At 32.5% G+C, this 16,326-nt stretch overlaps 1 protein-coding gene across 5 annotated transcripts in view; it reads right to left on the bottom strand.

Moving 5' to 3' along the window:
- Positions 1-16,326, bottom strand: part of LOC140445394 (uncharacterized) — a 132,934-nt gene that overhangs the window by 19,376 nt on the left and 97,232 nt on the right. Inside the window, exon 5 of one of the 5 annotated variants that reach the window (XM_072537387.1) lies at positions 8,323-10,615. The exons of 2 other annotated variants lie outside the window; for them this stretch is intronic. In XM_072537387.1, coding sequence (XP_072393488.1) covers positions 9,258-10,615 — 1,358 coding nt within the window. In that variant the 3' untranslated portion in view covers positions 8,323-9,257. Of the gene's footprint in view, positions 1-8,322; positions 10,616-16,326 lie in introns of those variants that run through there. 2 more of the 5 variants (XM_072537385.1, XM_072537384.1) reach the window with 2 other exon arrangements.

The following is a 16,326-nucleotide window of genomic DNA, read 5'->3' as shown; positions in this document are numbered from 1 at the left end:
ATATGTTATCGACAGGCTAGCTGAGAATTATGGCCATAAAGTATTAAGATTACCTCCTTACTATTGTGTACTGAATCCAATAGAATTGTTGTGGTCTCAATTAAAAAGTAATGTGAGAAAAAATAATAATTCTCCTAAATCATTTTCGACTGTTTTAGATTTAACTAAGACCAAATGTAATAATATTACAGCAGATAATTGGAAAAAATGTATATAGCATGTCAAAAAACTAGAAGAAAAATATTTACAGTTCTAAAACATTATAAACAGAGTATAATAGAGTTCTTTTACTTTGTGGGATTGCCGTAATTTTGATAAAATGTATCAGTATATAAGTCCGACCCTGTACACAACTATACCTAGAAGATTAAATCCGAAATATCTTGCAACGAACTATACATAGCATATTCCGTTAACACTTTACGTGGAAACATTGAGTTTACGCAGCAAATTACTGCGGCGGGCCCGGCCGAAGGTTAAAGAGAAGTGTGTTGATCAGTTTTTGAAAAAAATACAAACAGCATGTATAATAAAAAAGTAAAAGCAGAACCAAAGGAACAATACAAACATACTCGTTAGTTTGAACTGTAGGCTAACTTGAATGGATGTAAAACCAAGTATGGCATATTATGTAGTAAAATGTACTCTATGTAATATTACTGTATTATGTAGTAAAATGTTACCAAGTAACCTTAAATACCAAGTATCTAATAACTCGATAGTGAAGGTTTTTCTAGGACAATATATGAGTACGGTGAGTATTTCTAGGACAGAATATATGAATGTCATGATTGAAATTAAATGTAACATTAGTGAAAAGACAGATAATGTATTAAAAGTGGCGAACCTACAGAAAAACAGACCCAAATGCAGCTTCAAATTTATTTAACTGGAGGAAAAAACTCTTTGTATTGTATAGCCAATCCAGATTATACTCTATATCTACTAAGAGTAGAAATTTTAAATTAAAGTTTGAATATGCCCCAAAAATGATAAAATTACTAAATAAATGTTTGTAAAAATAATATACAGCTGTTATATTATATCAAAGTAGTAATAAGTCATAACTGTAATGGGATGGTTATGGACCTGTTATTTCCTGCTTGTAAATTTTCAATAATACTTTTAAGTAAATTTCTTTGGTTTATTGGTCTGGGATTAATAAAACAAATTTTACATTTAATTTACATTACAAAGTAGTAAAAGATTTCTTCTTGTCTGCATCCCTTATACAATTGTAACACAAGTAACAGCACTTAAATGTTTCATCTTAACAATAGAACTACATAATTAACATTTATAACATTCGAAATGACACTACACAATATTTGTAACCTTTTACATTATTGTTTCTCTCTTTATACAGAGTGGCCCAAAAGTCTGGAAACGACCAATTATCTCGTAAATTACTTGTCATAATTTAAAAAAAAAATTGAGGTACACCTATTTTGGGATACGGAGATTCCATATTTGATATTTGCAATGTTGCCAAATTTGCCGTTTCTCTTACGGTGGGCGAACTTTCGACACCAAATTGTCTTTGTACCTGGGGTAATCGAAGGGTCAAATTTTATTATAGGAAATTTCGACACCGCGGCGTAAAGCAGGTAGGTAGGTAATTAGCGGCGATGGACATTTGCACCCAAGCAGGACAAGCGCGTTTTCCCAATATTTATTGTCACGGCGGGGGGCGTGGCACTTGTGTACTTGTGACTAAATTATTTCAGTTGTAATTTATTTCTTGTTTGACGTTGACTTGTGCACGTATACGGATATTTAAAAAATGAGTTTGATAAAAGGTTCCCGTGGTCGAGATTTATTAGTGGTGGAGCATCATTCGTTCTCGAAACAGAAAGTGTTAAAAAGCGGTGAGATATTTTGGCGCTGCATCCAAAGAAACACTAAGTGTTCCGCAAAAGTGTTTACAATAGGCTGTGAGGACCTCACCATCACAAGAAGTGATTTGGTACATAATCATAAAGCCGATCCAAAAAAGCTTGAAGTAAAGATGGTAACCAATGCATGTAAAAGAAAAGCCCAAGAGGACATATCGGAAAAGCCTGCCAAAATTACAAGAACTGCTGTTGCTGAGTGTGATGCCAATTTTCTGACGGTTCCTGACATAGCTAGCATAAGAAAGAACATTTACAACTGTCGTCGTAAACTGTTACCAGGTCCGTTACCAAGAAGCATATCAGAAGTCCATAACGCGGTTAGTAATTATTCTCCTAAAACCTGTCGCAATGAAAGTTTTTTGTTTTTAAATCATCCTGAATTAAATGTAATTGTATTTTCATGCGAGACAAATATTCGTTTGTTGTGTAAATTAAAAACTTTGTAGATGGATGGTACATTTTCATACAGTACCAAATATTTTCTACAATTATTTACTATACATGGCTTGGAAAATGGACATTATGTTCCTTTAGCATACTGTTTGTTAAAGGACAAATTGTCAATGACATACAAAAATTTATTTTCTTTATTAAGGTCTAAGATTTTTGAAACATTTCAATTATCATTAGAGCCAACTGAAATATTTGTGGACTTTGAAAAAGCACTTCACTGTGCTTTATTGTATATGTGGCCCAGTGCAAAAATTAGTGGATGCCGTTTTCACTTACACCAAAACTGGTTTAAAAAAATTCAATCTTTGGGTTTGGTACAAGAATATAAGGATACAAATTCAGAAATTAGAAAATGGTTAAGGCATACGTTTGGTTTAACTTATTTAAATCCAGCAGAAGTTGAAGAATGCTTTCTTTATGATTTAATGTCATATAAACCTATAAACGCAACACTTGATATATATGCAGATTATTTACTGGAAAATTACATTTTCGATAGCGCTCTATTTCCACTACACATATGGTCTAATCAGAATCCGTCTATTGCGAGGACCACAAATGCCTGTGAATCCTTTCATTCGAGATTTAATTCTTTTTATTCAACACATCCTTCTATTTGTATTTTTATTGAAAAGTTAAAAGAATTTCAAGTAGACACTTATGTCAAAATAAATAGTTTACATATACCAGCAAAAATCAAAGATACTACTGTTAAGGCTAAATTGGCATTTTTGGAGAAAATGATGGATAAACTACGATCCCAACAAATACGTAGGTTAGATTTTATAAAAGCTGTATCTTATCATTCTTATAATAGCAAATAAATCATTATATACAAGTATATTAACGGTAAAATGTACAAAAATTAGGTACTAGTTGTATTATATTTAGATATTATTACAGTTATAAATAGAATAGCCATGATGATTGCCAACCTCCGTCGCGGAGATGGCACGTGAAGAAGACAGTTATAAAGAAATAAAATGCACATTACTTTTATTAAAATAAATAAATTAATTAATTATGGTATTAAATTTTAGTCGCTACCTGCTTAGTGTCGAAATTTCCTACGCCCTTCTCTTATATTATTAGTAACTTTGGTTTTTCAAAGGCATCACCATGTATATTCAGTCATTATTGGAATCTCCTATTCAATACGAGTTCAACCATATGTAACACTTAGGATTTTATGTAGTCTGGAAGGTCTTAAATACATAAAACAATGCAAAATATGTAAATTTTAATAAATTTAAATATTTAAATGTAGAATGCTGTGATTTTGACATTTGTTCACCATTTATATTATTAACTAAAACTGACAGTAGTTGTGTTTCGAAAAGTTCTGTAAGATAAATTGCTTCTCTAAAATGGCTCTTAACGAAAAAGAACGAATTACTATTCTAATGATGAGAGGGTACGGTGACAAAAGATCTTATTGTGAAGTAGAAAACCTGTTCAATGATACTTTCCCAACCGTTCTTCTATTCATAAGGCGACGGTACAAAAAACTGTAAAGCGATTTGAGGAATCTGGAGAAGTAAAAGATAGATACCGATCAGGTAGACCGAAAAGAGTTATGAATGACAACAAAACTTTAGATATAATTCAAAGTTTTGTTGAAGATCCACATACATCCTCACGCAGGGTTGCACAAGTATATGATGTAGGTCGTTCTTCAGTTTTACGTGTATTACGTAAGAATAAATTTAAACCATACAAAATTAACTTATGCAAGAATTAAGTGAAGATGACTTCGATCGTAGATTAGAGTTTACTGAGGTAATGATGGATAAAATTGAAAAGGATGAAACTTTCGTTAACAGAATATGTTTTTCCAATGAAGCAACCTTTACACTGTGTGGAAGTGTAAATCGAGACAATGTAAGGTATACTTCATTCACAATTATAAGAACTGACTTATGCAGAATTTAAAAGTATCCCGCTGATAAAGTCGACGCCATAAAGAGATTTGCCTCTTCAGGTTAATAGTAAAAAGGGCCGGCTTAACGAATTTTATATTTTATTTGGCATTTACATTACATATTTAATTTAAATAAATATCTACATAATTAAGGGGAAAATACATAAACTGATAACTTATTCAATATACAAAATCAACAAATGCAAAAGTATTTTTTTATTTACTTTTTACTTTAAATGTATTATTTAATTATTAGAAGGCCATGAATCTAAACTTGGACATAATTTTTAATACCTACAAGCATGTTAAAATAACATTTTCTTGTATATCTAAATTTAAAATCACTTCAGTATTAATTAATAATTATGATTTTCCCTATCTACCACTTAATATTTTATAAGATTATTGATTAATAATTTTATGTGATGCACAACCTTTAGTGAAGAATAATTTTTTTTTCGTGAAATTATCAATAAAGAAATTTATCATTTTTTGCCAACTTTTTCAGACATGAAACGGAAAAGTTAAATATAACATGTCAACCTGAATAAATATGAACCTTTTAAAACGAGTAAATCGGTACTCACCTGATAGACCGCAAACGTTCGGATACAATTAGCGTCCCTTTGTAAAGACAATGACGTCGACTTTTACAACAATGACGTCGACAACAAGACATTTACTTAACACAGAGACTACACATTACTCCCCTGAGTTAGTGATAAGTTATAGTCTAAAAAAATCATTATGAAATTGACTGGCCAGTTGGTTGTGAAAACCAGTGCCAATAAAACACAAAACACACACACACACACATACACACACACATACACACACACACACACACACACACACACACACACACACACACACACACACACACACACACACACACACACACACACACACACACACACACACACAAACGAGTATAAATATTACATCACATAGATATTATGTTAAATCTGTGTCACTATCACTGTCGTCTTTTAAATTGATGATAATATTTTGTATATTATATGTAGGAAAATATGAATTCTCAGCTTTCATAACATATGAGACTGCATTTTTCCAACTATTCGCATCAATTTTGAGTACTTCCTTTTCAATTAAATGCAGGACAGATGCATTTAAATGTGGCGAAGTATTATTTCTTCGAACTCTTGACTTAAGTTGATGCCACATATGTTCGATTGGGTTAAATACACAGTTATATGGTGGAAGTCTTAAAATCGTATGACCCATGTTTTCGGCATAATTATCACAAAAGTATTCTTTTTTCGATGCGAAACTTTTTAAAATGTCCAATAAATCCTTCTTAGTATTATCTATGTGAAAATAAATATCTTTGTCACACAAGTAATTCTGTATTGTTATTTTCGTATCGCTTGAACTGGGAATTTTATTTAATTGCCTGCTATGATATGTTGCATTGTCCATAACTACAACACTATTAGGGGGTATGTTGGGTATTAACTGATTTTTGAACCAGTCTTCAAATATATCTGAAGTTGTGTTGTCATGGTAATCGAGACATGAATCACTGATGTTTTTAGCTGATAGAGATAAGGCATTTGGAATCCATCCATCGACTGATCCAGCATGGAATATTGTTATTCTTTTTCCTCTATTAGAAGGCGCTTTTGTTGAACAAGATTGACTATTATCTACCCAACCTTTAGATGGCGTATCGTGTGTATCAAACCACGTTTCATCTAAATAAATAATAGGTCGATTCTCTCGACGACACTGTTTAATTTTGTTTAAATATTCTATTCGCCATATCCGTAAACGATTGGATTCCATAAGTACCTGTCTTTTATCTACTTTTTTGTATTTAAACCCTATACGTTGCAAACACTTCGAAACAGTTGTTTTACCGCACTTAATTTCAGTGTTGTCGACGTGAAGCCTGTTAACTAATATATCTAGTGTGGGTACAATTTGTTCTTCATACAAGGCATACACTTTGCGACGAATAAGATCTTCATCTGCACGATCGAGCTTCCGAGAAATACTGTTATCCCGTCTTATTAATCTTGGTATAATAGGATTAGGTACAATTTTTCTGACTGTGGATAATGGTTTATTAGTCAAAGTTGCCGTTTCATGTAAGGCTTCGTTACTGTCCATATTTTTTTCGACAAGAGTTTGAAAAACATTAGCAATAATTTGTTTTGCATCAGTAGATAAATGTATTCGTTGGCGCTGTTCAGGTTCTAATACTTAAATGAGATCACCTCCTTGTCGATTTGCTTCCGGTTCATTAACTGGCAGAATTGCCCTATTATCCTCTGGACTCCAGGGACACCACATTGTTTCATACAATAAAGGTAAATTTGACTACGTGGATTCACCGGCAAGTGTACACACTCTAAAAAAATAAACACTTTTATTACAATACTCAACCAATTTTTTGCACAAACTGAACACTCAAACGACTTTACAACCAATTCCGTCGAAGCAGACTTTTAAGTGTTAGTTTGTCATCGTACAACTCTCTTCAAATTAAAAAACAATTAACGATAAGTAACAGGTAGAAAGTTATATAAATTCCAAGTAATTTGTTAATAGGTCAATTAAGTTAAATGTTTACTCATTATAACTGTATATACGGGTTTGTCAGTTCTAATGTGTTTGGGATATTACCCGTTTTCCCAGAACTTATTAATTTCCACCACCGGTCCAGTCAATTTAATTAAATTGAGATCTTCATAAGTTTGGGCGCTTTTATTTCGTTGAGACTTAAAATATTGATTAATAAAAGAATACAATAATTATGGGAAATTTGTATGTTCATAAAAAGAGTTTTTTGACATTACGCTTGAATGATAATATTTGATCTGATTATATGTACTAACCTACAGTTGACTTGGTTATATGCCGGTCCTGTCAGCTTCGATAGCTGTGATAATTATAAAACAATAGAGTACTTACAAGGGATTATTCAGTTTTACAGCTGTTATTAAAATAACTTTTATAATGAGACACTAAATTTCTGGGTACAGTATACTGGAGTGACGTAAATCCACACTGGATGCGTGAAATCCGTACTCAAAGAACACAAAAATTAAATGTATGGTCAGGTATAGCAGGTACTCAGTTAATTGGGCCATTTTTTTATCGAAGGAAATTTAACGTCAGATAGTTACGAAATATTATTTAGAAATGAAATTGTACCTACACCGAGAAACTTGTTTGGGGTCAATTTTAATCAGATATGGTTTCAGCAAGATGGAGCTGGAGCTCATTTTGGTGTAAATGTTCGGCGTTATTTAGACGAGATATTTCCCGGACGATGTATTGGTAGACGAGGTAGAATTGAATGGCCTCCCCGTTCACCTGATTTCAATCCTAAAGATTGTTTTTATTGGGAATACTTAAAAAATTCAGTTTACAAAACTAAACCAGCAAGTCTTGCAGAGCTGAAGCAACGAATTATCGATGAACCTCTAATAATTTCTAGACAATCATGGAGAAATGTAGTAGACGCATTCTACCATCGATTAGGGTACTGTCAATCCACAAATGGAGCACATTTTAAACACTTAATAAAGTAACCATTATGTTAAAAAATGTAATCTATCAATTCTTACGTTTTAATGTAGTTGAAAATAGTATTAAAAAATTTATTGAGACAATTAGGCGTTTCCAGACTTGTGTTTAGGTGTAAATAGGTGTACCTCAAATTTTGTACAATTATGACTAGCAATTTACGAGATAATTGGCTGTTTCCAGACTTTTGGGCCACTCTGTATACTCCGTCACTGAGTTCTGATTGTCTATGTCTACATACAAAAGTTCATCGAAAAAAAAAAACATGAAAAAAACAATTTTTTTATGTGAGTGTATTTATCAGTGCTGTAAGTCTACATTTACTTTTTAACATACATTTGACCAAATTTTACTAAATTACAATAAAAGGTTCCTCTCAATCTCACAAAAATATCCCTTAACGACAACAAAAAATTGATTTTTGTTGTAGTAAAGTTTATTAAGTGTGCAATTTCCTATGTTTGGAAATTTTTTTTCAAACTACTTAATTCCATGGTATTAGACTAAATTAACTTGTTCTGTAGTGTGTATTCTAGTGTTGTATCAATCGCGATTGATTCGTTCGTTTTGATTCAATTACTTCAAAGTATTAAACGACCGAATCCCGCTAGTTCATAACGATCGAGTCGTATGGTGACAATCGTCGATCTATTGATCGACCGCCGACGGCGCCGATCGATCGAGATCGAACCAAAACAAAATCGCACAGCCAATACTCTCATTACTTTCAGTCCTCGGTCGTTCCTCACTTGCGACGAAGACCGATGTATGCCGTGTGGTTGAATTACTGCATTCGTTTGAATAATTCAAAAATTAAAATACTATGTACATATTGAATTAAGAATTGAGTGCAAGGCAGCGACTTAGCTACAGACCGGGAGTATTCAAGTTGGAAAATATTCTATCGGGCCAAAGCGATTGCTTTCGCTTGTGTTGTTAATAGTTACTAGATAGTTAAAATCATAAAATATCGCAATATTAAAATTTGCACAATGATAATAAATATTTATATTTGGATGCAACACATATTTTCATATAAATTTATAATTAGTTCTGAGTTACACTAAGGCCTAAATACAAAAGCATAATAAATTCTAGCTTCTCGAATATTTGTTAAAAACCTAAGCCCTACTCGCACTAACATAAATGTATGAAGGAAAATGAAGGTGAATACACATATATGAAATACGGTAAGCAATACTATCGGTTTTCAGTCCATTCAGCACAATCAATCAGTTACTTGTAATTTGTTTTAAACGGCATTGAAAAGTATTGAAACGAACAAACGATTGAAATGATTCGATCGTTTTCAGCGTCGGTCACTGATTGATTAGGTCCTTGTAAAATGAACGATTGGCACAACACTAGTGTATCCTCAAATAAGTTTTCAAATCACCTGCTTGTGTAAACAAGCAACAACAAATTTTACACTCCTAAGGCTTTTCTCCAGTGTGCAGACTCAAATGACTTTTCAAACTGTGCGCTTGAGTAAACTGCTTAAAGCAAATTTCGCACTTGTAAGACTTTTCTCCAATGTGAACTTTCGTATGTTCATTGAAATACCTTTTATGAGTAAACTGTTTAAAACAAATTTCACATTTATAAGGCGTTTCCCCAGTGTGCAATCTCATATGTATCTTTAACTGACGGTTCTCAGAAAACTGTTTAAAACAAATTTCACACTTGTAAGGCTTTTCCCCAGTGTGCACTCTCAAATGACTTTTCAAATCGGATGCTCGAGTAAACTGCTTAAAACAAATTTCGCACTGGTAAGGCTTTTCTCCAGTGTGATACTTCAAATGTGTTTTCAAATTACTTCCGTCGCTAAACTGCTTAAAACAAATTTCGCACACGTAAGGCTTTTCCCCAGTGTGTATTCTTAAATGACTTTTCAAAGTGTGTGCTCGAGCAAATTGTTTAAAACAAATTTCGCAGCGGTAAGACTTTTCTCCAGTGTGAACAATCGTATGTGATTTCAAATAACTTGTTTGACTAAACTGTTTAAAACAAATTTCACACTTATAAGGCTTTTCTCCAGAGTGAAATGTCGTATGTTCATCCAAAGAACTTTTATGAGTAAACTGCTTAAAACAAATTTCACACTTATAAGGCGTTTCCCCAGTGTGCAGTCTTATATGTACCTTCAAAAGACGTTTCACAGAATACTGTTTAAAACAAATTTCACACTTGTGAGGCTTTTCTCCAGTGTGCACTCTTAAATGAATTTTCAATTCGTGTGCTCGAGCAAACTGCTTAAAACAAATTTCGCACTGGTAAGGCTTTTCTCCAGTGTGAACTTTCGTGTGTGATTTTAAGTGACTTGTTCGTTTAAATTGTTTAAAACAAATTTCACACTTATAAGGCTTTTCACCAGTGTGAAATCTCATATGTATCTTCAATTCAGCTTTTCCAGTAAACTGTTTAAAACAAATTTCACACTTGTAAGGTTTTTCTCCAGTGTGCACTCTTAAATGACTTTTTAACACGTATGCTTGAGCAAACTGCTTAAAACAAATTTCACATTTATAAGGCGTTTCCCCAGTGTGCAATCTCATATGTATCTTCAAATGATCTTTTCGAGAAAAGTGCTTAAAACAAATTTGGCACTTACAAAGCTTTTCTGCAGTGTGCGTTTTTATATGTCGTTTCAAAGAACCTTCAAGGCTAAATTGCCTAAAACAAATTTTACATTTACAAATAGAATTTTTTAATGTTGTTTCTTCAGTGTTTGAACATATTTGTTGTTCTGCAAGTTCAGTTTTTATTATTTCCATTCCGTTCTGAGAAAAACCTAAAATAAAAATAAAAACTAAATTTTATGCATAAACTATAGAGTAAAACAAAAACCCTACAATGCGCAGCGATGTATATTTGCATCACCCTGTATTTTCGTTTCCACGGTACCCTGTGATAATTTTTAAGCTTTACTAACCGTCCATCTCGCAAACAGACCTACAATATCGTGGACTGCACACTAATATGTATTAGTTATTCAGTGTAAAGTGATTAGTTCACGTGGTTACACTATTTGTGATTTTGAGGCGGTTTATTTTGCTAATAAATTGTTAATTTTACCAGGGTGAGTACAAAAAAATTACTGAACTATTTGTAACTTTAATAAAATAGTGTTGGTTGATATACAGTAGACTCCCCCTATAACGAGAACTGAAATGGCAGACTAATTACCTCGTTATAAGCGGATCTCGTTATATCCAACAACAATAATACTGTGCATACATATGAATATGTAGTTTTCTAAAACATTAACTTTCTATAGTGAAGCCATTCGGAACAATATAAGATGCTAATAAATATTGTTTGAATGGCGTTTTTAAAACAAAGTTGTTTACTTTTATTGTCAATGAAATGCATTAAAACAAAAAGAGTTGTTTACTTTTACTGTCAATGATATACGTTAAAACAAAAAATCTGTATTCTGTAAATATGTATAATGTATAAAGCGTATAAAGTTATTTTGTCATTGTTGACTGCTTTAAATTGTCCAGTATTCTATCTATCATATTTTCTAAAGATGTGAAACAGTTTTATGCTTCTTCATTTTCGTTTTGTCCTTGGATAAAGTTTCTGCCCTTTAAACCTTTAAAACACTTTCCACATCTTGTCTATTAGGACCCATATTATTAGGTGTGAATGGTCAACCCAATACAATGACACTTGTGAATCATAAATTTTACATTTCCGACTAAGAATCATAAATTGTAAGAAGTTTATTGCGGACGGCCCGCAGTTAAAAAGGGTATTTATTTATAGCTACGGCCGGGCCAAAACGTAAAAAACACGTTTTTCAATCTTATTACTTCCTCGTTATAAGCAAATTTACCTCGCTATAAAGGGTTATAGTTCAATAGAAATTTCACGGGACATCTAATGTACCTCGTTATAAGCGAAACCTCGTAATAACCGTGTTCGTTATAAAGGGAGTATACTGTAATAATTGAAGAACATATTTACTTTTTTTGTAATTAGAAAAATAACAATCGATTCATATTTGACTCACTGCGCTTTCGGATACATAATTGCACATAAAAAATAAGAGTTGGAACATTATAATATGATACGATGGCAAAAATGATAATTTCATTAATATTATTATTTTTTGTTGCAGATGTCTCTTTTATATAAAAATGGACATAACAGTTCGGTTGGATGAATTAGACAACGATGGTTTATTTGATTTATTAGTAAACATACCCAGTGGCAGTAAAGGTGAATTAGACGATTTTAGTGACGACGAGGATGAAACTGGACAGTTTACAAATATACCTGTACTATATTTCTGCGGATATATATATATATATATATATATATATATATATATATATATATATATATATATATATATATATATATATATATATATATATATATATATATATATATAAATCAGCGTGGCACCAATGAAATGACGATTACGGTATCTGATGTCGAACATAATCAATCAAGTGAATATTGTAACATGGATAACTCAGATGATAGTGGAGATGAAGTGGAAGAATTTGCTACTAAATCCAACCATAAGACTTCTACCAATGGTGTTTCTAAATCTGAAGTAGTAAAATGTAAGGAGTTGCTATGGAGAAAGAAAACGATTGGTCAGATACCATCAACATTTACAGGAAATACGACTGCCAGATGTAGTTTTAGATTTACAGACACGATACCAATTTTTTAAATATTTCTTCTATTACGATCTCATAGAAAAAATCGTTGAAGAAAGAAGTAGATACAGCGTTCAGAAAAAGCCAGCTGAACCTTTTAAAATTGCTACGAATGACTTGAACAAATATTTGGGCATTTGTATAATTACTTCTGTAGTTTCAATAACTAATATAAGAACGTTCATAGGAATGGGAAAGATACTATTGGATTAGCGATAGTCCAAAATGCTATGAGTCAAAAGTCATTTGAAAAAATTCGCTCTAATTTACATTTTAATAACAATCAGATTGATGTAGCCGGTGACAAATTACACAGATTACGACCTGTTATAGATTCCCTATCATCAAAATTTTTAACAATACCTATAAAAGAAATGTTGTCTATAGATGAGCAGATATGTGCAACAAAAGCTCGCCACGTCGCCACCACATTAAGCAATACTTTCCGCTCAAACCACACAAATGGGGACATAAGCTTTTTGTGCTTTCTGGAGTTTCAGGTTTTTGTTATAAATTTGAAATATACACTGGCACGGAAAATGATTAAAAAAAAAAAACGACTACAAAATGAACCTGACTTATTCGCAAGTAGTAATATTGTCGTGAGATTGGCACGTGAGATTCCCATAAATTGTTATCACAAGTTGTATTTTGATAATTACTACACATCCGTACCTGTAATTAGGTTTTTGGCGTAACGAGGAATTCATAGTCTTGGGACAGTACGCAGAAATCGAATTCCATGCTGTAAAATGCCAACTGAAGCAGTATTAAATAAATTACCCAGAGGAACTTCTGAAGAATTTGTAGCAGATTATGAAGGTATAGATATAAGTAATGTTTTCTGGGGAGATAACAAAACAGTTACATTATTGTCTTCATTCGTTGGTATTGATCCTATTCAAATGGTAGAGAGGTACGACAGAAAACAGAAAAAGATCCAGTTACCATGCCCTGCCATTGTAAAGCAATATAACCGTTATATGGGTGGGGTTGATTTGCTTGATAGCATCATTGGTAGATACAAAATAAAGATGAGGTCAAGAAAATGGTATATGAGGTTATTTTATCACCTTTTATCACCTTATTGACATAACTGTAATAAACGCTTGGCTTCTCTATCGACGATTTAATGAAGGCAAGCCAAATCTTTTAAAACTTGCCCAATTTAAAGTTGACTTAGCATGTACACTATGTACTATTGGCTCACAAAATGCGACGAAAAGAAGACGACCATCTGACTTGCAACAATAAATCGATTTCAAAAAAAAAGCTACTGGTGCTCCCTTGCCACCTCAGGATGTCAGATTGGACAACCAAAATCATTTTCCCATTTGGAACAATACACATACACGGCTGGCTACGCTGCAAGAATCCTGTGTGTGGGAATCGAAACTTTTGTAGTGTGTGAAAAGTTTAATACAGCTTTCTTTATGCTTAAACAAAAACAGCAACAGTTTTAAAATCTTTCACAAATCTTAGTTACTTTCGCCTTACTACTTTATGCTGTACTCCTTTGTGCGCAATGATGCATATATTAGTGATGTAACGAATGTCAGTTTTTGAACATTCGCGAATGCGAATATATGCCACCGACATTCGCGAATACGAATATTCAGTTTTTTTTTAATTTGGTAATTTTAATTGTCTCCGGCACTGCCGGCGGTCTCATTTTCGTGAGGTGTGTAGTTAGATAAGTTCAGATAAATTTAGTAATTCAGCAATTTTCAGAACAATTATACAAATCATGTAATTACAATGTAGTGTACATTATATGCATCTTGTTCCGAAAATTGCTGAATTAATAAATTTATCTGAACTTATCTAACTGAAGTCGAACTATTTATGTTTGTTTGTTTAAACTCTTTTCATAAAAACACATAGACTATATTTTTAGTTTGTAGTTTAATAATTCTTAGCTTTTTCAAGATGATTGTCTAAAATTAAAAACTTCAGAATAATAAAAGTTTCAGAGAATAATTTGTTTTTGTTTACATTGCATCATTTATTTTTTGTTTTCTAATTTTATAGTTTTCTAAGCTTGTAAAATAAAATTATTTTTTTTAATAAAAAATGCATATATGCATCGCTAATTCAATATCAAATAATAAACAAAATTTTGGCGGTTGATTTTTTTTACTATTTTCCCCTTACTTATAATCAGTTCATGTATCCTCCTATAATTTTTGTCTTTGATAATAAAAAATTGCGCATTGTAGGGTTAAGAGTGAATATAATAATAAATAAAACTGAAACGTACTAAAATACCATGTACTGACATTCTAGAAAAAGATAGTATGATCTTTTTAAGCAAAAAAGTCGAATGACTAGCGTCAGCAAAATAGTGATATGAAGAATTTACGCTAATTGAAAGTGGAAAAGAATATTGCCATAATATGTACTAATATTGCTCATATATAAGAAAACTTATTGTGCCTATGTCATAGATTTAATAACAAGTGTGGGAGAATCGAAACTGTCTCTCTCGCAAGTTACGGTTCATATTATAATTGTCTAACTAAGAGATCTTCTAACAAAAATTTGATTTTTGTGGTACATTGAGCAATTTTGGGGTAGGCAATTCCCATTTTTGTTATATTTTTGAAAATGAATAATTTATGTGTAAATTATAAAACTAAATGAATGTTAGGGAAATAAGTCTTCTACCAGAGAAATTCTACTCGCAATTCGTAATAGGTTTTTATTAAAGTTGGTAAAAGAGAATGGGCTACCGGTTTCGCTGTTTACAAACTTTTACAGCATCTTCAAGTCCTCAAGAAACTAAGGATATCAGTACAATTCTAATATATGCATCAAATGTAGCTTGATAATTATTATCTCATGCTCATGTCTTATTTTGTCGAATGCTTTGTTATAATCAATAAAACATACACAGGTATCTTAGTTTACATCTGGGCATTGTTCTTCTTCTTATTCTTCTTCTTTTTAGTTAGCCATGACTCTGTATGTTTTTCAATGTGCCTCCAGTTAATTGTCGTTCCATCGTGCCGAAGGGGTGCATGGCCAAAGGGGAAAAGCAAATCTCAAGCGATGCTCGATGTAGGAGGAGAACCGGAGGGGATTATAGCCTTAAAGAGTATGGGCGCACTGCCCCGCTGGACTGAAGAGTCGACCCAAATCGTGGGAAGAAAAATGGACAAATAATTAATAAAAAAGAAGGTAAGTATAGAGGTAGGAGAGTGTATGGAGGATATAGACGAACAAAGGCCGGCGGCAATAGCAGAAGAGTAAGATGAGAACAGTCGGGAGGAGAAAAATGATGAGGCAAAAATGAGTAGATAGTAATGATGAGAGTGAATGGACGACCAATATCAACAGAAGAAAGAAAAGGAAACCACACAAAGAGAAAAACTGGTGGAAATAAGAATGAAAGTAAAATCAATTTAAAAAGAAAGACGAAGAAAGAGATCAAACAGGGAGCCGCAAAGGTACGGTAGATTTGGTGCGAAATGGAAAGAAACGATAGAGTTAATGTATTATGCTCTAAGGGAGACTGAGAAAAGGGAAAGTATAAGAATATGCGTAACAACAATAGGGACGCAAACAAAAATAACTGTGGGGATAGATAACTGAGGTGCATAGAGACACAGTTAAAAGTAAATGGCGAAGAGGACCCAGAATTATAAAGAGGAAGGATGAAGGAATTATATAAGAAAATGGACACGACAGAGAACACCAAGGAAATAATTGAAGTATTAGACCAAGAATGGCCAGAGGAGGTTTATGATAAGGTAACCATATGCGAAAAAGTAATTTTTTTTAGTGCAAGGTACCCAGACCACCCCGAATTATACGTAGAAGA

Source organism: Diabrotica undecimpunctata, chromosome 7, assembly GCF_040954645.1.
Source record: "Diabrotica undecimpunctata isolate CICGRU chromosome 7, icDiaUnde3, whole genome shotgun sequence".
Lineage (NCBI taxonomy): Eukaryota > Metazoa > Arthropoda > Insecta > Coleoptera > Chrysomelidae > Diabrotica > Diabrotica undecimpunctata.
This window is presented reverse-complemented; position numbering and strand designations above follow the sequence as displayed.